The sequence below is a fragment of the Apis mellifera genome, linkage group LG11, assembly GCF_003254395.2.
Source record: "Apis mellifera strain DH4 linkage group LG11, Amel_HAv3.1, whole genome shotgun sequence".
Classification (NCBI taxonomy): domain Eukaryota; kingdom Metazoa; phylum Arthropoda; class Insecta; order Hymenoptera; family Apidae; genus Apis; species Apis mellifera.
In genome coordinates this window covers 15,885,003-15,908,480 of record NC_037648.1, presented here as the reverse complement: position 1 = coordinate 15,908,480, position 23,478 = coordinate 15,885,003, and the positions used below count along the sequence as shown (strand labels likewise).

General features: G+C 38.2%; 3 protein-coding genes across 17 annotated transcripts in view; 1 reads left to right on the top strand and 2 right to left on the bottom strand.

Annotated features, from left to right (window-relative positions):
- Positions 1-297: 297 nt before the first annotated feature.
- On the top strand, positions 298-21,841 carry LOC413086 (DNA ligase 3). 9 transcript variants are annotated; one of them, XM_016914884.2, is made up of 21 exons: positions 459-606; positions 3,058-3,371; positions 8,074-8,423; positions 8,913-9,233; positions 16,788-17,026; positions 17,227-17,306; positions 17,371-17,448; positions 17,516-17,684; positions 17,766-17,921; positions 18,010-18,141; positions 18,214-18,293; positions 18,359-18,446; positions 18,523-18,600; positions 18,677-18,800; positions 18,876-18,946; positions 19,014-19,160; positions 19,233-19,739; positions 19,805-19,918; positions 20,301-20,395; positions 20,842-20,932; positions 21,458-21,841. In XM_016914884.2, exons 3-21 carry the CDS (start codon positions 8,111-8,113, stop codon positions 21,602-21,604), a joined length of 3,030 nt encoding a protein of 1,009 aa, XP_016770373.1. In that variant the 5' UTR covers positions 459-606; positions 3,058-3,371; positions 8,074-8,110; the 3' UTR covers positions 21,605-21,841. The 9 variants fall into 9 exon arrangements, with proteins under 9 accessions (XP_396537.3, XP_016770373.1, XP_006570427.3 ...); XM_396537.7 differs by lacking the exon at positions 3,058-3,371 and having other exon boundaries at positions 298-606; XM_006570361.3 differs by lacking the exons at positions 459-606; positions 3,058-3,371; positions 21,458-21,841 and adding exons at positions 6,966-8,014; positions 21,261-21,451.
- LOC725540 lies at positions 1,716-9,848 on the bottom strand. 3 transcript variants are annotated; one of them, XM_001121373.5, is made up of 4 exons: positions 9,512-9,848; positions 3,672-3,840; positions 3,361-3,583; positions 1,716-2,973 (listed from the first exon to the last, which is right to left on the bottom strand). In XM_001121373.5, exons 2-4 carry the CDS (start codon positions 3,816-3,818, stop codon positions 2,912-2,914), a joined length of 432 nt encoding a protein of 143 aa, XP_001121373.1. In that variant the 5' UTR covers positions 3,819-3,840; positions 9,512-9,848; the 3' UTR covers positions 1,716-2,911. The 3 variants fall into 3 exon arrangements, with proteins under 3 accessions (XP_001121373.1, XP_006570422.1, XP_006570421.1); XM_006570359.3 differs by lacking the exon at positions 9,512-9,848 and adding an exon at positions 5,115-5,225; XM_006570358.3 differs by lacking the exon at positions 9,512-9,848 and adding an exon at positions 3,935-5,074.
- LOC725616 (allatostatin C) overlaps positions 21,672-23,478 on the bottom strand; it is a 47,450-nt gene continuing 45,643 nt past the window's right edge. For all 5 annotated transcript variants that reach the window (XM_016914889.2, XM_016914890.2, XM_016914891.2 and 2 more), the window contains exon 3: positions 21,672-22,519. In XM_016914889.2, coding sequence (XP_016770378.1) covers positions 22,355-22,519 — 165 coding nt within the window. In that variant the 3' untranslated portion in view covers positions 21,672-22,354. The remainder of the gene's footprint in view (positions 22,520-23,478) is intronic.

The window sequence follows — 23,478 nt, the reverse complement described above, 5'->3', positions numbered from 1 at the left end:
ATATATTTTATCTGTGTTTCATTTATAGTATTCTAAAAGCTGAGTTTTGAATTTTTATCTCTTTTCTTTTCTCGTATCGTATCTGTTTTTAGCGCGTGATAAGATTTATATTATATATATATATATATATATCTATTTGAAAATGTTTTAACTTATATTTATTCGCAAATATAAGACATGACATATATTTTGATGTATTTATTACTCATTATTAAAAACAAATGAAAAATAGTTGTTGTAATACTGTATTATCTATGAATGATAAATCATATGCCTTTTGCTACGTATTATTAGTTTAGTTTTTAAATGTACAGTGGGCAGAATGGTCTCGGTGTCTCGAACATGTGATATTTATTTATTATTTATTTTGTAATTACATACAATATATTATTGATATTATTACAAACTTAATATATATATAATAACAAAAAACGTAAACGTTAGATTTTAGAAAATAATTATAGTCTATAGAAAAAAATGTATTCGATATAATTTGATTGTGATTCTTGTAAATAATAATGAGATTTTTGTAATTTATAAAATTATTTCGATCATGTCGTGAGTGAATCTCAAAAAATTGGAAGAATATAAAGGACACGATTACTGGTAAGTGTTTAATTTTAAAACTTAATTATAAAAATCAAAAAATAGTTTGAGGTTATGTCAATTATTACTTCAAATTATTTTTTTTTATTATTGATCTGTCTATATATAATCGTATTGATGGATAAGTTAAGTTTTACGTTACGCCATATACGTTATAATGTAACGCAACTTTTATCATTATGTAATTGTTTGTTACGTTTATTATCTCACGTGACTGAGCACGTGTATGTACTTTGCGCAGCATTATATATACGTGTTTTATTTCTCTTTACGAAAATTTAACAATAATTCATATTTATATATATATTAAATAAATACAAAATACATATAATTTTATACTTTTATTCGTTAATGACCAATATATGGTTCGAAAATAGAGCGCTTTTTGTCATTACGAGAAAAATATTCGTTGTCACGATATTTAAGAAATTTCGGAGTTCGAATTTCATTCGTTTCGAGACAATAGAAATAATAAGTTCACGTATGCATACTGCTCGTATTGTGCTTAATTATGCTTTTTATTATGTTGCTATTATTTTATTTATTTTATCGTTATATTACATTGTTATTGGGAATCACAATGATGGAAGATTATTAATTTTTCCCGGAATTTTTCTTGCACGATTTAAAGCGAAAACATATGATTAAATTTGATTGAAGATAAAAGATTTACATACATTTTTAAATATCATAATTATAGTAGCATTGTACAAGAGAAGATTAAGATTTTACAAAGAAATGATTTACGACAGTTTTGGCATAAGTGCACGTAAAATATATTTAAATTAAAAGAAAAAAATAAAAATAAGTTAGTAGAAAAACGATCGATAGAATGCTAGTCAGGTATAAAATATTTTGGAGTAAACGACGATGCATTTGCAGGAAATGAAGAGCTACTAAAAAAGTAACGAATTTTTCGGGGTTAAATAAATAAGAAGGGACACATAAAATAACTAGATAAAAACATGATACGTTTCTTTTTCCGAAACGATTATAAATAATTTATAACGAAGGGTGCAGGCGGCCTCTCTTTTTCCGTCTCTGTTTTCTTTTTTTTCCTGAGATCGTCGACGTACATTTCTCTTTCCTTTCATTCGTCCTCTTGTTGCTTTTTTTTTTTTTTTTTTTTTTTATCAAAAGCATCATTCGTTTTTATTCCGTTTAACAATCGATAGGATAGGAAAGGTAGAGCGGTGAAATTTTGTCAAAATGCGTGCGATTGGAAAAAGAGTCGTAAATCATAATTGACACATAGCAACGTTTACATTCTATTTACGAATATGTTTGAACTTGAACATACATATAAAGAAATACGGATAGCAGAGTATCGTAACAAATTTTTCGCTAACTAGAAGAATAATGTTTTTTTGTTTTTTTCATAGTTGTACGTGCTGTGATAATCTCATTTTCTTGCTTTTCAACGTATGTATATATTCCTTTAAAAACAGTTTCGAGAACATTTGAGCCTCGGCCCTTGCACCCTTCTCGCTTAAACCTAACGAATAAATATATACCTATTCGCCATTTCGATTTTCTATCGATGGCTCGTCGAGGACACTCCACTCTTTAAATTTAATTTTCTTTCGTTCTCTCTCTCTCTCTCTCTCTCTCTCTCTCTCTCTCTCTCTTTCTCTCTCTCCATTCATTCGTCTCTTTTTCGTCCTCTTAGTTTCGTTTTCGAACAAATTCTGGAATATGAATTGATCATCGAGAAATTTTATTATACGTTTTCGTTCAATTATATTGAATTGAACGATTATATCGAAAAATTATATCGAATACGTAGAAGAACAATTGTCGAGTCGCGAATGCAGTGTCCTCGATCGAATTAAATGATACTGGTGAAATATATATGCGTATATTCGCTCGTATCCCCAATATCTTTTCGCTCGTAAATCGATCGTTAAGATAATAATGACGATCAATTCGCGTCCCTCGATACGAGAACGAAAAATATATATATATATATCGTCCGTAACAAAATAAATCGGCCCCGCCGATCGTCAAACTTTTCCTCGCTTCACAGTGACAAATGTGACGAGCCTTAAATGGTTTTTTTTTTTTTTTTGGATTCTCGAAAGAGCGTGGAAGGCGCCGAATAGGAGCCGAATTTTTTTTTCTTTTTTTTCTTATCGAACGGAGAATTTGGAAAGCCAATGAATCCCACTCGAGGAATGGAAATTGCTCCGCTCCCTCCGTTTTCGCGTGTCTCGGTTCGAGGTAAAGGGTGCACCGCGCAAGAGGCTCGACCATTCTCGATCCCACGGCCCATCATCCGCCAACCATTTCATCCATCTTGTTTCTTTTACTTGTGAAATTGTCGCTTGCGCCCCATGTTGCATATCTTGAAGTGGCACAACGTCATATCTAAATAACAATAATTCAAGAATGAATGAAAAATGAACGTCACGAGATTTTGAATTATTTTTTTTTTTCTCTCTTCTTTTTTAGGAAAACATTTTTTGGGAAGAAATACGGGAGAGACGGGACGTTAATCGATCGTCGTCTTATCCTTCAACGATGAACGATGTCGTTGACGATGTGACGCAACGGATCGAATCAAAAGTCAATTGGCCCAATCGATCGCTCTATCGTTCTCTCTCTCTCTCTCTCTCTCTCTCTCTCTCTCTCTCTCTCTCTCTCGCGATTCTTCAATCGCGAAATTAAAAAATAGTCGGTCTAAGCTCATTTTCTAAACTTTTTCGAGAGATTGAAAGGTGGAATGGAAAGAAGTGGAAGGAAGCTGCTACTCACAGCTGATCATGGTACGTTTGCCGGAATGCTGCGGCTCTTGTCTGACCACGGCATTCGGTGTCGGTAATTTCTCAGCGTAGTAATCCGAGTCCGATTGTATCTCCGATTCCTTCCCCTCCATTATTATCGACTGGATCTTCATACGTTCCTTGTCCAACTCTTTCTCCCGTTCTGCCACGTACTGTTTCTCCTCGAACAACTCCTTCAGCTTGTTGAGCAATATCTGCCGATTTATTATATACACACAAACGATTCGAACATAAAAAGGCGAGAATAAAACGGGCGAAAAAAATAATGGAATGGATGCTTACGAAATCGTTGTCCGAGGTTTTGCCGTAGAACTCGGACGGTATCGGTTCCCCGCCGACGGACGACGGTGAGAGATGGAAGAACAACAACAACAACAGTGCCAACAGACACGGGGCTGTCCTACGTTTCGCGCTTGACCTTCCCGTCATTCCCTCGGTCCTGTTTTTATCGCTGAAAAGAAAACAAACATTTACCACTGTAATTACTCGACTCGAGCAGTAAAAGAGAGAGAGAAAGAAAGAGAGAGAGAGTGAGAAAGAAGGACCTAGGCTATTTAATCGTTCTCGTCCACTCTATTCGTAACGAAACTTTTCAAAGGTGAAATGTGTAACTGACTCGAGAGATGGCGCGCATTCCAGATGAGAAAGAAACGCGATTGTTCGAAGCCTTGCAACCTTGGCGTTGCATCGCGGGATCGCGTGACGTTTATTTAGCCCCGTTTATTAACCCTTTATCGAACCCAAACAAATCTATTTATTAATAGGAAAATACCGCTGTTAACCGTGTTACCCGCCTTATAAGCAAAGATGGTAGCATCGTCGCTCGCTCCTCCCCTCCACCTCCCTCCTCCTCCATCGACGCCTCTCTCTCTCTCCCTCTCGTTTTCACGATCGTATCGAATCTCGTCCACCCCCTCCCTCTCGGTAACACACGCTCTCCAATATATCTATCATTTTTTTTTACGGGCGTACACACGGGATTCGTCATATATTCGTGTGTGTATATATACTTCGGCCCTCTTGTTTGCGATCTCGCGTAATCTTATCCAACCGCCGTCCCTCTTCCTCGGACGAGCGCCGCTTATCGCCGAGGTAAGGGATAATCCTCGATGACCCGAGGAGAAACGGCGCGTGAATTCATTCACTCAAAACGGAGCGGCCGATTTATCCGATCCGAATGGGCGGGCGATTGTTCGAACGGGTAAGGGGAGGGGAGGGATACGAATACAATTACGCTTTTACCATTCACCTTCCCTTCTCCTCCTCGCAAGATTTTTCGAAAAGAAAACTTCTTTCGAATCTCGTTCGAAAGAAAATAAGAATAATCCGAGATTATTCCCTGGATGTGTCGAAAATGCGAAACCTGTTATATACGAATAATACGAAGGAGGAGGAGGAAGATTATCCCACCGAGCCCGATCGTTTCGATTCTTTCTCTCTCGATGGATGGACGACGCAGTTGAACCGCGCAGGCGCGCGTGTGTGTGCGTGCGTGTGTCGCGTATTCGCAGGGGGTCGCGGTTCACGGTTATTATCGCGCGTCGAATGGTAAACGCTGGTAAACAAAACGATTAGCGATCGATTCGCGCGAGTTGAAGAAGAAGAATATGACGATGCGCTCGATCGATCGACTCGCGTAATAAATTACGTTACGAGCGCGACAAGTGAAGGAAGATATTTCTTATTTTATGTATCGAAAGAAGGAGGAGGAGGAAATAAATATACCCGTTGAATGGAATATCGTTGGATTTTTGGCCGACTCGGAGTTTTCGATGCGTGGCAACGGAGTGAGCCGAGGAGGGCTGTTGCACCCTCTATTATACCCCGGGCGGGATCCTCCGCCGCCCGCCACCCTAACCGCACCTCCTACCACCTGTAGGTAGATCCGAAGATATCCCTACGAACTACTACGCCCACGTGCCTCCCCATTTCTTCTCGCTCGTGAAGAAAAATTCTTCTTCGTCGTGTGTGAAAATTTGCCAACGAAATTGATTGAAACTTGCGCAGTATTCGTCTTCGAATATCCTTGCTTCGTCGTTTACATCGGATCTATATCGACGCGAATGTTTCGATGTTTTCTTTTTTTTTTTTTCCCCACACGTCGCGAATTTATATCGGCGTCTTGTGTTGCGTCGAAGTTGACGTCAGCCTCGGAGAATACGGCGATGATCTTCACCGATTCTTCACTCGATTCGAATTTTCTCGAATCGATATCGCGCGCGTAAAGAAGGGGAGGGGGGGGGAGGAAGGATCGATTAATTTACCGACCGAGGCAAGCCTCTTCAATATCTTTCCACCGCTTCGGCTACTCGCATAAGGATTCGATTTCTCGCAATGAGGATTTTCAAGGATTTTAATTTTTGGCAAAATGGAAGGGAACTGAAGAACGAATTGAGCTTATTTCAGAGGAAAAAAAATAAAGATGTTGTGATATTTGTCTGCGCGTATGTCGATGTGGGACGATGGAAAAAAGGGAAAAAGAAAAATTAATGAAGATGCGCTCGTTAGATTCGCCCGCGAAATGAAAATGTCGGGCGTATCTTGATTTATTCGATCCGATTCCGCATATTTGAATATTTTTCCAAAATTGAAAATTTCGTTTCTCGAAAAAAGGAGGAAAAAGTAACAAATTGTTTTCGCGAAAACAGCAAAAATTTCGAAATCATTTAAATCTGCCCTTCTTTCGTTTTGGAAATTCAATTTTAATTTTAATCATTAAGTCGTTTGAAATTAATATAATCGAATCGCTCGAATAACACTCGTAACTCGTAACACATTATTACATCGTTTCGAAAAGAAAACAAATTAATCTTCGACTTCGTAACTTCCAAACACTTGTCGAAATATCGCGTTACACGAGCGAGCGAAATTTCTTTCGCTTCGGGTGTTTCGCTCGCACACAGCAAAAAAAAAGAAAGAAAAAAGAAAAAAAGAAATCTCGAAAAAACGAGATTTCGATTTCGCGTTTCGACCGATAATAACAATAAAGCGTTAAGAAAAACGAAGGGAAGGGAGGAAGAGATCCCGACGCGGACCGAGAGAGAGAGAGAGAGAGAGCGAGAGAAGCTTGTTCGAAAATCGAGGACACGAGCACTCGGCCGTTTTCGATGATGATCGTAAATAGAAATCTCGTAATTTGTTTTCATAGAGCGGGCGGGAGGGGGGCAGCGGACAGTCGATAGTTGTTCACTAGCGTGGAAACGCGAAGAGGATATATATGCGCGCGCGCGCGCGCACGCACACGCACACGCACACGCACACACACACACACACACACACACACACACACACACACACACACACACACACACACATACACGCACGCACGCACGCGCGCACGCGCGCGCACACACACACACACACACACACACACACACACACACACACACACACACACACACACACACACAAATTTTGAGTGAGTGAGTGAGTGAGTGAGAGAGAGAGAGAGAGAGAGAGAGAGAGAGAGAGAGAGAGAGAAGAGAGAGAGAGAGAGAGAGAGAGAGAGAGAGAGAGAGAGAGAGAGAGAGAGAGAGAGAGAGAGGAGAGAGAGAGAGAGAGAGAGAGAGAGAGAGAGAGAGAGAGAGGGTAGGATAATTAGACGCGCGATCTCCCACCACGGTTGACTTGGGTATTTCGATACGACGACATCGATGCCGACCAATCGCCTCGTTAACGGACGATAACTGCCCCCTAGCCGTTTATCGGTCTCGTTCAATTAACGGTCTCTCCTTATCCGGGCCTCCGATTCCCCCCTCCCCCCCACCACCTCCTTTTTTTCCACGCATCTCGGTAAATCGCACGCCCGGCAAAATGGCGGACCAATAATAACAACAACAACAAGCGTCGATATTTTTGCGTCTCTGTTCGAACGAATCCTTCATGGCCATTCTCCTTTTTTTCCTTCTCCTTCGTTTCGCGTAACAACGAAATCTTGAATGGAAAAAAGAAATGGAAATGTGCGATTTTAATAAGTCGCGACGTTCTGCGGAAAAGAGAATATATATAAGAATGAAAGTTTAATTTAATCAGAGTTGGGTATTAATCCGTTGAGAAAATTAGTTAACAATATTGAATAACATTTATTCGTAATTTATTACTATGTTTTGAAATAAATTATGTTTAAGTTAGTTCGTAATTTCAGCTGTTAGAATATCGGCCCACCCGAGCATGTAAAATTTCTTTCACTATATATATATATATATATATAGAGATTGAATGATAATAATAAGCAGACAAGTAATTGAGGAATTATCCTCTATGCGAATTCTCGCTTTGCAACGGGAATCAACGTGGTAGGATTCATAAGATCGGTGCGAATTCCTCCTTTAAGATTAAATGCAATTGGAAATGTCAAACGTATATTGTGCATCCCTCTCCACAAATCTCTCTCTCTCCCTATTATTCGTATTATCGTTACGAATCTTGCCTCTGATTTTATCGAGAGTTTCGAACAGCGTTGCGTCCGCCCGATCCTTGACGCGGACCACTAACCATTCACGTCCCGTGAACCGTTTACCTGCACTCCTCGACGCTCGAAACATGGATCGAGCATTTTTTTTCCACGCGATTCCTTTCAATGTTAATTCGTCCCTCTATTTACTTTCAATTTGGGAAAAAAAGAGGTAGGATAGTTAGATAGATAGATAGATAGATAGATTTTATCAACCAATTTACTTCCTAGGTTTGCTTTCCTAAGGGAAGAGGAGGGGCGAAGAAGGATGTCGAACGACGAGGAGAAACCGTTCGCGGTGGAGAGGGCGAAAAGTGGGCGGGCCAAATGCAAGAAGTGCAAGTGTCCAATAGAGAAGGACACGGTGAGGATCGCCAAATTGGTCGCGAATCCGTTCACGGATGGCAAGATGAAAGCGTGGCATCACCTGACCTGCCTATTCGAGGTATTCGCTAAACAGAGAGCCAGTACCAAGCGAATAGACGATCCCGCGGAGGACGTGAGCGGGTGGGAAGATCTGAGCAAGGAGGACAGAGCGATCGTGCTTCGTATGATCGAAGAGTTCGAAAAGGATTCGAAAAGTAAGTATCTTCTTTCTTTCTCTCTCCTCCCTCTCTCCTTCCATCGGTGATCTCGACGCCCGAGAGAGAGCCTTTCTCGTTGTTCGTCTTTCTTTCGAATTAAATAATTGAATTATTTAAGAATAAATAAAACCGGGGGATCGGTCGATAAAGAAATTCCGCGCCCGAGAGAAATTCTTTCTCTCCACGAATTAAATAATAGAATGTATACCGACGGACCGGTCGATAAAGAAATTCGAAAATATCGTTTATCGCGTCGCGATAGAAGACACGAACGTTTTTTTAATTCGATCGAATATTAATTCGAAAAATGTACAACAATATACATTGAAAATTTAATTCGAGAATATACAAATATTGTTTATCGACACGAACGTTTTTTTAATTCGATCGAATATTAATTCGAAAAATGTACAACAATGTACATTGAAAATTTAATTCGAGAATATACAAATTTATTGTTTATCGAAACATTTCTTTTTTCTCCAGATCACACTCCTAAGGGGAAAGCAGTGGAAGCGAGAAAGCGCAAAAGTGACATTGGCACGAAATCCGATCCTTCTCCGAGCAAAAAAACTAAGGAGAAAGAGAAGGAGAATGAGAAGAAGAAGAAGAAGAACGATTCGATATCCTCGAGCGAGAAGGAAGAAACGGATAGCTCCTCGGCGACCAGGAGCCCAGAGAAAAGAGCGACGAGAGACGATTCGTTCAAGGAATTTCAACGGGTTTGCAACGATGTGGCAAAAGTGGACGCGTATACCGAAAAAACGGCCGTCATGAAAAGCTTGTTCAGCAAAGGATCCGAAGCTGGTGAGTTCAATTTTTCCAATGGTAAATTAATAAATCGAACGAAGATTACTCTTTCTCTTTTGAATTCGTAAGAATTGATTCGATTTATCGTTGGCATCCTCGATGTCTATCCGATTTTACGAAATGATCGGTCTATGAATATTTCTCGATCATCCATTTTTCCCGTATCTCGACGAACGAGTCGTGTGTACGTGTCGCGTGTATACGTGTCGCGTGTGTACGTGCGCCCGGTGTGTGCGTATGTATACATGTACGTACATATATACGTATATACTTACTCGACTGTCGAAAGTCTCTCGGTTGTTACGCTTTTTCCTTTTCCCGATGTTTCGAATTTGTCGTCAGTCACGGGAGAAAAAAGTCTCGATTGAAAATTCGATCGATTTATCGTCTCGTGATATCATCCAACGTTATCACTCGAATGATCTCGTCACTTATCTCGTCGAAAAATGAAAAACCGTTTTTACCGTTTCTTTATTATTTTATTATTATTTTTTTTTATTATTATTATTATTATCGTTGTTTTTTTATTATTATTGTTATTACTTGTCTCGCGGAAAGCGTGAAGGCTAGGTGGTTCACTACACATTCACCGTTTCGCGACTATTAGTCTCGAAGGTTGGTGCTCTGGTGTCTTATAAGCTCAGCTGTCCCCACCTAATCAAGTTCGGTTCGTAGACGCGGTGTCGAGCCCCTTCTCGTGCAGCCAGCTTGGCTCCAGACGCTCGCCCATTCTTTCCCTCTTTCTTCATGCGCCTCTTTCTTCCCTCCCCTGCTAGATTATCGCGCGCTAGACTCGCGTCTCCTCTCTCTCTCTCTCTCTCTCTCTTTTTTAATTCTCTCTCTCTCTCTCTCTCTCTCTCATTGTCAATCAGAGAGACAATGAAGGAGAGACGCGTTCGATTTCGCGACCTTCCAATTAATCTTTTTTCTCCCCCCTCCCTGCTCCTCTCACGCCTCCTCTCTTTTATCGATATTTTTCGAGATTTTCACGGGGGGGCTTGATCGCGATTCGATTCTCTGTCACGATTATCTGTGTGAGCAAAGTGACGTAGGTATATCATCTACGATAACCTCTCTCTCTCTATCGCTCGTTGTTTTTTTCTTTTTTTTTTTGGATAGGATGAAAAAGAGAGGTTTCTCCTCTCGAGAAATTGGCGAAATTAATCATTTGATTAGAAGAGATTGAAAATTAAGAGGAGAGAGGGGGGGGGGAGAGAAATTTATTGGTGGCCGGGCAATTAACCGTTATCGATAAACGAGACCACAACCTCGCCTTTGATATTTTCGAAAGAATCGACGAAAAACGCGAATTCTCCTCTCCTATCGAAATATTTTTTTTTTTTTTTTTTTTTTTTTTTTTTAACTTCTTCCCGCGGCCGTCGATCTAGTAACACGATTCCTCCTTTTCAATGGACGTAAATACATTTACGCGAATTCTTCGAGGGCAAGGATATTTAGCGCTTATCTCTTCTCTACTCGGTCCAGATATGTAATAATAAATTAACACGAGACGGGTATCATTGTTCTGTAGAGAGAAATTTTTTTCAAGGTTGAACTTAATTATTCCAAGTAATCGTAAACAGAGAAGAGTGGTGGGGAAATAAGAATAGAAAGAAAGAATTTTGGAATAACAGAAGGTAACAAAATTATTCTTTCTCGATTTCGAGCTTACATGTACTGTTTTTTTTTTCGTTGAAAATATATATATATATATATATAAAACATAAAAAGTATGACTAAATATAATAATCGAATGTATAAAAAAGTATACGAGTGTACAAATATTTGTGATTCTTAAGTAACCGCAGAAAATATCTACGCGACGGACGTAGCAAAAAAGTAGCGGCAGGCAATTAACTTAGGAAAGCGTTTCGAATTTCACAAACGTACGATAAACTGGACCTTGAGAATTAGAAATGGTAGTGTAAAGAAACTGATGTTGAGGAAGATGGAGATGTTGAGGAAAAATATTTATTGAAAGAAAGAAATTATTATTTGGTAGGGAATATCCTTGACAATTCTATTCTACAAATTATATATAGATATAGGCCTAAATAGTTGACGAATAAAAATGATAAAATTAAAAATTGTAAGAATATATTATTCTGATCGCTCGAATATTGAAAGGAATAAAAAAATTGCCAACTAAAATTAGAAATATAAGTTGAAATTAATTTTAATATTACGTATATTTCGTTTATTCCGTAAAAAAGAGGGTTTAAAATTTTAACATTACAATTGTTGTATATATTGTGTTGATGAAACGATTGTATTTTACAAGAATTTGAATTTTTGTTAATACACGTTATTCGAACCACTGCGCGACGCATCGATGAAACACTTGTTACAACGCGAAACAAATTCTTCGATATATCGGGCATATAAATAGACGCAACAGGTTCTAATTCGGTATCTCTATCAAGAATCCGCGGATCGATTCGTTTTGGCCAAGTGGAAATATCGGGCATCGGGAAAGGAAGAATACCGGCATTGTACCAAGCGATTTGCGCGTCTAAATGGCGCGGTAGCTCTATTTTCGACGATGATGAGGAGAATAGGAACGGAATTCCATCGAGCAGCAGCGGCAGCGGCAACGGCAACGGCAGCAGCCCGTTTCGGTGTTCGAATCGGGGCATCGTTGCGCTCCGCCACGTGCCACCGGCTCTATCCATCCTGTGCATTCGCACGCACAGTTTGTAGTTTCTCGGAAGAGGAAGAGACCCAATTGTTGGAAATTGGAACACTTTCCTAGAAACTTGCCTTGTTAATTCGATTTTCCCGCGATATAATCCATATTATTTCCATTTCTTTCGAATTCGATCCCTTTGTTTTCATCGCGTAGCCACCTATCGCGACTTGACCCACGATCGATAAAAATTTAGTAGTCCAAGTTGCGAATAAAGTTATGTAATAATAACCGCGAATAAAGACGAGTATGAATAAATGTTATTTGGGCATTTTATTTAAAATAATTATTTTTTTTTTTTAAGTAACTTTATTTTTAATTTTTTTTTTTTTTACTTTAGTTACTTTTTCAACGTGGGTTAATGTCCAGGATAATCATGTACGAAAAGTAAACGAGGAGAAAAATTGTTTCGAGAAACCAGAATCAAAAAAGAAAAAAAATGTAAGATTATAAGCTCTCCTTTTATTAATTTCTAGATTAACAATATTATTTGCTGGATTAGTTGCAAATTTTGAATTAGATTTAAAAAAAGTTGTTGCTTATTCAACTTTAAGACAATTAGGATTTATAATAAGGATATTATCAATTGGTTCAACTGAATTAGTGTTTTTACATTTATTTATTCATGCAATATTTAAATCATTAATATTTATATGTGTTGGAAGATATATACATTATATATATAGAAATCAAGATATTCGAATATATTATGGAATATATTATATTTATCCATTAAAAAGAATAATTTTAATTTTTTTCAATTTTAAGATTATGTGGTTTTCCTTTTTTAGTAGGTTATTATTCTAAAGATTTAATTATTGAATATTTTTTTTTTAGAAAAATAATTAATTTAATTATTGGAACAATTTTTACTGTATCTTATTCATTCCGAATAATTTTAGTTATAACTAGAAAATATTTAATATTAAATGTTATTTATATAAAAGAAGATAAAATTATATGTATTTCTATATTGTTAATAATGATTTTTAGATTAGTATATAGTAAGTTGATTTTCAATTTAATAAGAATTAATTTATTATTAGTTTATAAATTAATAGTGTTTAAAATAATTATAGTAGGAATGATTATAGGGTATAATATTTTTAAATTAATTTTATTAAATAATAGAATTGGATATTTTAAAATGACATTTTTATTCATAAATTTAATTTATAAAGTTATTTATAAAAAGATTATTATGATTATGTTTTCTTATGAAGTTTATGTGGAAAAATCAATTATTGAAATTTTATCGAGAAAATTTATATCTGAAATTAGGGAGGGGGAATGAAGAGAAAAGAAGGATACATACATATATATATATATATATATATATATATATATATATATATATATATATATATATATATATATATATGAAGCCTTCTTTCGCGTAACCCGTGGAAAATCTCATTGAAGCGAAGCTGCGTTATCGTTCGTCCGCGGAACTACACTTTGTACGATTGGTGGTATCTTGGTGGTGACCTCTCTCTATCGTTCTCTCGCGTTTCCTTCGGCCAATCGATCATTAATTACCGCGCTCTTCTTTAATCTAAACGTATGAAGTCACCTCCGCTTTTGCTGCGACCGAGCTTTTATTTGCCTCCTCTTCGCTCGCTCGTTCGCTCGGGACCCGCAATATAATCGTAATCGCACGGAACGAGAAGAAAAAAAAAAATTCGACCGACCGTCGGTCGAATCGCGTAATTTTTTCGTCTATTTCGTCGTGTTGTATCGACCTCGTTATCTCTCTTCTCTATTCTCCCTTCTCCTCTTCCTTTCCCTCCGAGATCGCGGTTTTCGGAGGGACGCGCGTGCGAGAGGTCAAACAACAATCATCTCCCTACGAGTTATCGATCGAGCCCGATCTTGCGACACACCGCGGGAACGCGCCCGACTTATCCTCAATCTCTTATCGAGCGCAATTCGCGCGTAAAATTTTTCGCCGTCGTCTCCTCCCCGATAACGATTTTTTCCTTTTAACGATTTTCTTCAATTTCCCCCCCCCCCCCCTTTCTTCCTCTTCTCGATCGATCGATTTCGTCAATTCTCTCGACGAAAGAAATTCGATGATTCGACGATCATTGAGCCTGATGCAACGTTCGAGTAAAAGCGTGAAACGATATAGATCGATCATATATATATATATATATGTGTGTTAGATCGTATGCACGGTTCCCGGAATTAATACCATCGTTTGTTTTCACACTTGGAACAAGGAATTACGAGATGCGCTCGTTAAATGCGTGCAAAAGATATTTGCATTATTGAACTGTAGCTGGTGTGTTTCGTAACCCTTCGAATAGAATTCCTGCGAAAATTTTCCTTTTTTTTTTTTTTTTTTTTTTTTTTTTTGCCCCCCCCCCTCCCCCCTCCCCTTTTCGTATTTTTTCGATTACGAGAATCGATACGTATCGTTTCTTCGTTGCTGATTTCCGCGTTGCGTAATCTTACTGCGTAGGTAATGATTCATAACTGTTTAGAGAGACTATATATGTACTAGCTTCGTCTTATCGATGTTCCAAATCGAATCGAAAATGTGCGTCGAAGTTATCTTGTATTTCTTCTTTCTTTCTCTCTCTCTCTCTCTCGTGAAAAAAAAATTATTAAAAAGAAGGTTTGTTCCGTGACACGGATATAATTTATCGCACAATAGACGTGCAACCGTCGAATTTATCGGTGGTTAAATTCCCAGTTCGATCGATAACACCCACTCTCTTTATTTCTTTATCCTGTATTTTTCACCCGTATCCCGATTATTTTACAACTTTTACAACCAAATCGCGGTGATTTTCCATTTCTCTGGTTTCAGAGAATGGAATCGAGAGAGTTTATTTATTGTTCACTGGATGGAAAAAAGTTTCCTTTGGAAGGAAACGCCTATTTTCGCACACATTTCGACGATCAAGTATTTAAATAACTTGAATGCATTGGACATAGTGTTTAGAAGAATTCCAACTTCTTATTCCTCGCTATTTCTCAATATGCGTAGGCTGATTACGATTTGTTGAACGATAGTTTAATTTATAAATGTAATTTCGTATTCGAGTGATTAAGATAATAATTGTACGAATAGATATCGATATAATGTGTCGAAATAATTAATAGTTTCGATTATCCTTATGTAACTTCATAGATGAAAATAACCACGATTCCGAATATTCGAAATTATAACCTCTTCTTAACTACTCTATGTAGCGTGTGGTGTCAGGTTTGTCAACAAAGCGTTCGAAGTGGGGAAGCGAAAGACACTCCTCTGTGCTGTCCCCTGTGCTGTCCTTCTGCGAGACTTTACCAGTGAACGATACACCAGTCGACCGAATGACGGGGAAAATTTAATAGTGAGGTTAAGAGTAAAGTTACTTCGATAAGTTAGTTCGATAATTTATTGTTCGAAACGTAATAATAATCGCGAATAACTGTAGCGTCGAACGGTCGAGGTTATACGAAAAACGGATCGACTACGAATATATAACAACTACGAATAAATGTTATTCAAAACGTTTCAATAAATAATTATACTTGGAATAACTTTATTTTTAACAAATTACTTTTTTAACTTAGCCCTTAATTCTGCTATTCGAGAACTCGTTAAGAATATGTTCGTATACGTTCGATGAATCGATCGACGAGTGAAACGAGTACGTAATCGACCAATCTCGTTGAGAGAACGGATCGAGGATATATCGAGGAACAATCGATCTCGAGACAAGGTGGTGCATCGGGTATCGCGCACACGCAACGTAAACACCGCGATAATTTCGTATTTTTATAGGGTATTTTATTCGGATGATAATGGGGTCAGGGACTCCGGGGCATCGGATCTCTAATTAATTTTCTGCGATAGAATTGGATACACGCGTGTTACGAAACTCGCACGAGCGAAACAATTTCGGTTGCAATTTCACAGTTTCTCTCTCTGAGAACCTCAATCTCCTTCTACCTAAAACCTAACGGAAAGATAAACGAAATTTTCATTTCCGCTCCGCCTCTTTTGACCCTGTAAGACGGGGTTAAGACGTCAATTTTTTGTGTGTGTGTGTGTTTTTTTTTTCTTTATATACGCGATATATCTTTCGTAACCCACGTATTTCGATATCGCGCGTAATCCGTGATGAGATGAATGAGAAAAATAAGCGAACGATCTACAGATAGATACAGAATTTATTTTTCGTATTCACGGATCGGAAGAGGAGAAAAAAAGTTGAAAAGAAAGAAAGGAAAAGGTATCGTTCACCACAAGTAAATATCACGGATGCTGCGATAACGATTGCTAACTGTTTTGCAACGATGATGCGACTCCTTGGATGCAAAGGAGGTCGTCGCTTAATTTCCACGAAAATATCCATCGAAGCTTTCGATCTTGTGCCCTTAATTCGCGTCTCGATCCTTTCTTCGAGCGCATCCTGCTCGCGAGATTTGGAGGTTAGGTTTTTAGTTCGGGACGCGTTCGCACCTCCCCCCTTTCGCTTTCGTCGAAAGAAACGAACGAAAACCGCATCGGGATGCAACAACGGAATGGAAAATTACGAGTGGCGATAACTGCCGCCACGATAACCGCCCGTCTGATCGTGGATTATTCTTTCGGACGACGTCCAACTCGATTCCATTTTCTCTTTTTACCGTTTACTTGTCCCTTTCCTATCTTACCGTTTGAGCAGATGACCCACGGCGTTTCTTTAACCGAACAACACTTTATTTGTTTTCGCCAATTGTCGCGCATACTTGGCGATACTTGGGGATCCTAGAAATGATAAAGCATCTAGAAATTAACTTTTTTTTCAGATTTCTCGAAAGAAAGTTTACTTAGAGATATTCTTAATCGAAGAATTATTTTTTTTAAATCGGATGACGGTTTTCAGACGGTTTTAAAAGCGACGTGAAGCTGTGGTGCAGAATGTTGCTTCCCGGGGCCGTGAAGAGGGTGTACAACTTGCAAAGCAAACAATTGGTCAAGCTGTTCTCTCGGATACTGCTCGAGGACGAGGGCGAGATGCTGGAACATCTCGAGCGAGGAGACGTAGCTGAAACCATCCGATCCTTTTTCGAGAGAAGCGCCGCTCGAAAGCCAGCTGAAAACAGCGTGCTTACCATTCAACAGGTAACCTAGATGCTTTTCGGATTATCACGGAACTCGAACTGAATTGCCAAACGAAATCCTACATCGACTCGAATTTCAAATATCTGTAATATATGTAGATATGAATATCCAATGTATACAATCCAAACTTCTTGATATTCATAGAGACGCGCGAAGAGGTTAGGTTAGGTAAATCATTAATTTATTTTTCCTTTAATTAGGTGGATGAATTTCTGCAAGAGTTATCGCTTTTAACCAAAGAGGAGGAGCAAATTAGCCACTTTTGTTCCATCGTCTCGAGGTAAATTATTTTTTCCACTATCTCGTCGTTTTTTTCGAAACCGAATCGTCGCCCGTTTTTTCAGATGCACTCTGGACGATCTAAAGATGATAATCCGGCTGATCAAGCACGATTTAAGGATAAATGCCGGTCCGAAACATGTGTGAGTATATAAATAGCAAGCTAGACGATCAAACTAGATCAAATATTTTTCCGTCATATTCTCGTAGTTTGGCCGCGGTGCACGAAGACGCTTACGAGGCTTTCCAAACATCCAGGGATTTGAACAGCGTCATCGAACGGTGTTTGCAACGATCGAAGAAGTCGAAATCGAAGAAGCAAGAGTCGAATTCATCCAATGTCGAGATTACGCTTATGACACCCGTTTTACCTATGCTGGTAAAAGCATTTTGTATCCTCTTCGCCCTCTTCAAATCTTTGTAAACCTTTGTCGTTAAAAGTGCGTTAAAAATGGAACAGGCAGAGGCTTGCAAATCCGTGGAAATGGCGATGAAGAAATGTCCAAATGGAATGCTGGCCGAAGTGAAGTACGATGGAGAACGCGTTCAAGTGCACAAGAAAGGGAACGAATTTCGATACTTTAGCAGATCTTTGAAACCAGTGCTTTCTCATAAAGTAAATGAATCTGTTTCGTTCCGATTCTTAATTATATATTATCCAACGCGTTTTTACACTTGCGTAAAATCTTTTGTATTCGTTCCAGGTGAATCTCTTCAAGAATTATATTCCGCAAGCTTTTCCAGACGGCGATGATCTGATTTTAGATTCCGAGATACTCATGATCGATACAAATACCGGAAAACCGTTGCCCTTTGGTAGCTTGGGCATTCATAAGGTTCGAATACTCTATTCGTTGAAACTCTTTAATTCTTTGAAATTATCGTACATGTTCGGTTTCGTTTTTCAGAAAGCTGAATTCAAAGATGCAAATGCCTGTTTGTTCGTTTTCGATTGTATTTATTACAACGGACATGTTTTGTTGCACAAGTGAGTTTTTCAACTTTTCTGTCGTTCGTGTTTTATTTAGCATGTAGATAAATCGTTTTGCGCAGATCTATGATTGAGCGAAGACAGATATTAACGGAGAGAATGTCAGAGATACCAAACAGAATAATGCTCTCGGAAACGGAGGAAATCTATGTAAATAATTTAAGATTCAATTTTTGAATTCAATATCGTAAAAGTAGAAAATTGTAATCTGAGGTAATAATTTCAGAATTCTCAAGATTTAGCGAAAATGATCGCCAAGATTCTCAATATGGGTCTTGAAGGCTTAGTCCTCAAAGATATTCACGTACGCATGTTATTTATAAAATGATCAATTTATTCCGTATGTGCCAAATTCTAAGGATATGCGTTCTTATTCGTAGAGCAAATATGAACCGGGTAAAAGGCACTGGTTGAAGGTAAAAAAGGATTATTTATACGACGGTGCGATGGCCGATAGTGCAGATCTCGTCGTGCTCGGCGCATGGTACGGTACAGGGAACAAAGGTTCGTTATTCGATCTATCGAGTTGCTTCGTGTGCATATTTTTTTATATTTGATTCGTTTTTCGTTGATTTTTAGGAGGTATGATGTCTGTATTCCTCATGGGTTGCTACGATGAAGATCGTGACAATTGGGTAACGGTGACCAAAGTAAGAAATAAAGTACATATAAACGTACGCTTAACGCCAACGAAATTTAAAATTCGATTCGATGCAGGTACACACTGGTCACGACGATGCAACTCTGGCAAGCCTTCAGGATGAGCTCGATATGATAAAAATAGGCAAGAATCCAACTAAAGTACCGCGTTGGTTACGCGCTAATAAACCAATGATTCCCGACTTTGTTGCAAAGGATCCGAAGGTATTATCTGGATATAATTTGGTTCGAGTCTCGGCTAAAAGCGGGTCAAACGAAAACGTTTATGATTTGCAGAAACAACCGGTGTGGGAAATAACGGGGGCAGAGTTCACCAATCAGGGTGTTCACACAGCTGATGGCATCAGTATCAGATTTCCACGTGTAACGCGCATTCGTCGAGATAAAGATTGGTCTTTAGCCATCACTTTAAATGAATTGCGAAATCTTTTCAAAAAGAGTTCCCAGTCGATAGATCTTTCTCTTCTTTTGCCTTCGACTTCTAAGAAAGAAATTGATAAAAGGAGAATGAACGAAGAAGATTCATCTTTTTTGAGCACAAAAGCGAAACGCGAAGATGAAAGATCAAAGTCTCCAACAAGGAAAAATAGGGATTCAAAAACGATTAAAACACCTTCTCCAAGGAAATCTCCCGCAAAGCCAGCAGCCAGCAGTTCTCCTCGTGCACGATCTAGATCTAACGGAAGAAATAAGAAGGATCAAAGAAGGAACGACGATGCAGAAAAAAATGTTTTCAACGAACGGGATACAGAGGCAGCGTATTATGCTTTTGTAGATAAGGACGTACGTTTTTATCGCTACACGTTTTAATGAGATGTATCTTATCCGTTTAACCTTATACCTTGTAGTTCATCGAGTATTCCGCTGCAGGAGTCCCGTTAAATTGGATCGAAGGACGAAAACCCAAGGATGGTCTTCCGTCGGATGCAAAATCGTTGCATAATTTAACGAGCGACGAATTGGTAATAAACGCGTATCAGCGATGGGGGAAAATTTAATAGTTGAAATTACGAATAAAGTTACTTCGATAATTAATCAAAATATGATATATGATATATAATAATAATAATTGCAAATAATTGTAATGCCAAATGGCCGAGAGATAATACGAGAAACGAATCGATTATAATAACAACAAATAAATATTATCGAGGCTATTTTAACGAATAATTGGTTAGAGTAATTTTATTCGAAATTTTTTAACTTACTATTTTTTCGATCGATAAGTTAGATCGTAAAGTTTTCGATCCAGCTCTGACGCGTGTAATGTAACGGGGAAAAAATTAACCTCTAAAATCGAGAGACATTATCGTTTCGTTCTTTTTCTTTTATTTTTCTTTACAGAAATCTAAAAGCGTTTTAAAGGATACACCGATCAGCTTGGCGCCAAGCTTTAAGAAAAGCAAGCAACGTGATTACGTTCGCAACATGCTCAAGACGTATCCTTTTGTTCCTTGTTGAAGGAGTAGGGGGGGCTGGCTCCTCGAATAATTATGTGTTCGGAAACAAACTCAAACTCGCAGTTTCAAACTCGATTGGTCGTTCAATCGACACGGCTACTACCACGACTTAAGGGACGTTTCTTAATTACTTTGGGAACGGATATATAGAATCCGGTGGAATGGGTCGCGTTTTCCAGCGGAAAACATGCACTTACGTAAACCTCGTACGTAACACCTCGGGGAGGAGAATAGTTGGCGAGCATGACAGAAAAATGGAACACGAGATTTTCTTTCGTGTCTTACCACGCTCCCTTGAGGCGGATTTAAAGTAGACGAGTTGCTTAACGACTGCGTCGCGAGAAAGGGGAACGTGCGAGCTTCTCGATTCTACCGTACCTCGAACGCGATCCGGTTACATATCGATTCTCCTTAATCGATATCAGTCTTGGGGCTAAGGTGTTGAACGGCGAAGGCAAATCCACGGCCACGTATATGATTCATCCTTGTAAGGAAATTCTATCGTCCGCTCTTCACGTACGTATAATTTATCTTTACGAAAAAATTTATCATATTATTTTTCCAAAGAGAAAAGTTCGTTCGTCGAAATTGATTAATTTGAACATCGTTTCGATATGATTTTTAAAGTTTTCCGATAGAAGGAACGCGCGAAAAAGGGAATACATCGATCGATAACGGAATCCTTGAAAATAACGCGTTTTATCTCGGTTTGGATAGGTTAGGTAAAAAGGAGGTAAAAACGGTTTTACGATCGCGCAGTTAATGGATGCGTTTTTAATGGATGGAACGAGCGGGGGCCTCGATAACGGAGTTAAACTTGGTTAACACCGGCGTGTCGTTACAGCGTGCTGGCATTGGCATTAAACGGCTTCCGACTCGTGGAAGTTGTCAACTCCGTTAACCGTAGGCGCCAATTGCTCGCGTCGCTCGCTCCTTGATAATTCTCCATCGCCTATGGAATATCATTACCCTTCATCCGTAAAACGCAAACAGGAACATTAATCCCCGCTGGATGACGTTCACTCGTGCTTCGTTCCTCAGGAATTCGAGGATGTTCCAAAGGCGGTAAGGCACGTGAGCATCTCTTGGGTAGAGGCGGCCGCCTCTACCATGGAAATTCAAGAGGCGGAAGAGCACGCGGTGGAACTGGCCGAGAGTTATTGTTCCTGCCCCTGTTCTCATCGATGACCATCTTTCAGCAAAATGGCGTAGAATTCAGCGGGAGGAGAATTTTGCGTTTACCTTTTTTTCCTCGCATCCCGGTACGTTTTGTCCTTGAAATCGAGTGTTGGAAACTCTCGACCGCTTTTACGAAAGAAAATTGTAGAAAATTGTAAATTGTACATTCTATATTTATTTCGCTACTTGATACTCGTAGCAAGATATTATTCTTGAAGAAAATAAAGAGATCGATCTTATACAGTACGATGGAAAAAAAATGGATCTTTTATTGAACAACGTCCTTCCGTTAATTAAAAAATACGTAAAGTATATAATTTAGGCAAGAAGGTGAAATTATTGTGCTTCGCAAAGTCTCGCTTTGAGAAAAGAAAACTCTATAATCTTAACGCAGGCTCTTAATTACGATACATCATCGTACTACAACATCTACCTTTCCTTAATAATATCGACGTTAATATTATACAGCGTATTGCGGGGGAATGGATTCATTGCTAAATTTACATCCGCGACATTTTCGAAAACGATCCCAATCTCCGCGAGGACACACACGTACGTACATTTTGAAATACGATCAAAGAGTTAGCAAACATTCATAAACTCGCGGATGGAAATTTGACAACACTGGGAATCTGAGTTTGTGCCGTCGAGTTACACTCGTCGTCTATTTAAAAGCTTAGCCACTGGACAAAGGGAGAGAAGGAAAGAATGAGAGAGAAAGAGAGAGAGAGAAAGATGATCGAGGAGCAACTCGACGTTCTATTTGCCAAAGCAAGAGACGGCGTTGAAGGCGCACTGTTTCCAATAACTTCGTTTGCGTTGAAGGTCACCGATGTCCAGCTGATTTCGAAGCCGTTTCACGATTTGTTTCGTGAACAGGTAATTGATCAGAGCGGTCTCGATGCTTCCATCGTCGTCCACCAACTGAAACAAATGCTTTGGACAATTAATTTCAACGCGAATAATATAAGAATAATAGTAGAAAACTGGACAGAATTATTTTTTTCCCGATTTTGAATTTTTTTTTTTTTTGTGGAGACTTAGTTTTTAAAAAACAATACTGCTTTTTTATTATATAATTTATTGTTTCGTTAAAAATATATATAACGTAAAAATAAATAATATATAAAAAAATATACGAATGTACAAATATTTATGATTCCAAGTCTTGAGCAACCGCGCAAAATATCTTCGCGGCGAACGTAACAAAAAAGTTGTGGCAGGCGATTAACTTAGGAAAACGTTTCGAGTTTCACAAACAAACGATAAATTGGACCTTGAGAACTAAAAATGGTAGTTCTGAAGAAACGGATATTTTTCAGGAAAAATGTTTATTAAATAAAGAACTTATGGCTATTTGTTAAGGGATATCCTCGACAATTTTATTTTACAAATTATCAGATAGATGTGGGCCAAATATGGATCTAAACAATGATAATTTAAAATAACGAGTAAAAACTAAAAATTATAAAATGAAAAAAGTACTGCAAGAAGACGTATTGCATATCGACCGCTCAAACATTGAAGGAAATAAAAAAAATTGTCAACTCAAGTTAGAAATATTATTATATATATATATATATATATATATATTATAATATAAGTTATTACGTGGAATATATAAAAAAATCATTGACGAATAATTATATTGTGTGAATTTCCAATATAAAATAATTACTTAACTTTGAGTTTAATTTACGAAAAAAAAAAAATAAAAAATTCATCGATAATTTATAACTTATTTTATATTTAAATGAAAATAAATATTTTAAGAAATGTTTTTTTAAAAAAAACCGATCAGTTTTCTGCGTATATATGTGTATTTCGTTTAAGCTGTAAAAAGAGGATTTAAAATTTTAACGAATAGCTATTATACATTACAT

Excerpts from the sequence above, each read along its gene's own strand:
- LOC725540 (XM_001121373.5), bottom strand. The coding sequence starts at position 3,818 with ATGACGGGAAGGTCAAGCGCGAAACGTAGGACAGCCCCGTGTCTGTTG. Across the intron at positions 3,584-3,671 it reads AAACCTCGGACAACGATTTC|ATATTGCTCAACAAGCTGAA; the intron begins GTAAGCATCCAT and ends ATAAATCGGCAG. Across the intron at positions 2,974-3,360 it reads CAAACGTACCATGATCAGCT|ATATGACGTTGTGCCACTTC; the intron begins GTGAGTAGCAGC and ends ATTGTTATTTAG.
- LOC413086 (XM_006570360.3), top strand. The coding sequence starts at position 7,728 with ATGCAATTGGAAATGTCAAACGTATATTGTGCATCCCTCTCCACAAAT. Across the intron at positions 8,015-8,073 it reads TCAATTTGGGAAAAAAAGAG|GTTTGCTTTCCTAAGGGAAG; the intron begins GTAGGATAGTTA and ends TTTACTTCCTAG. Across the intron at positions 20,933-21,457 it reads TTCTATCGTCCGCTCTTCAC|GAATTCGAGGATGTTCCAAA; the intron begins GTACGTATAATT and ends TTCGTTCCTCAG.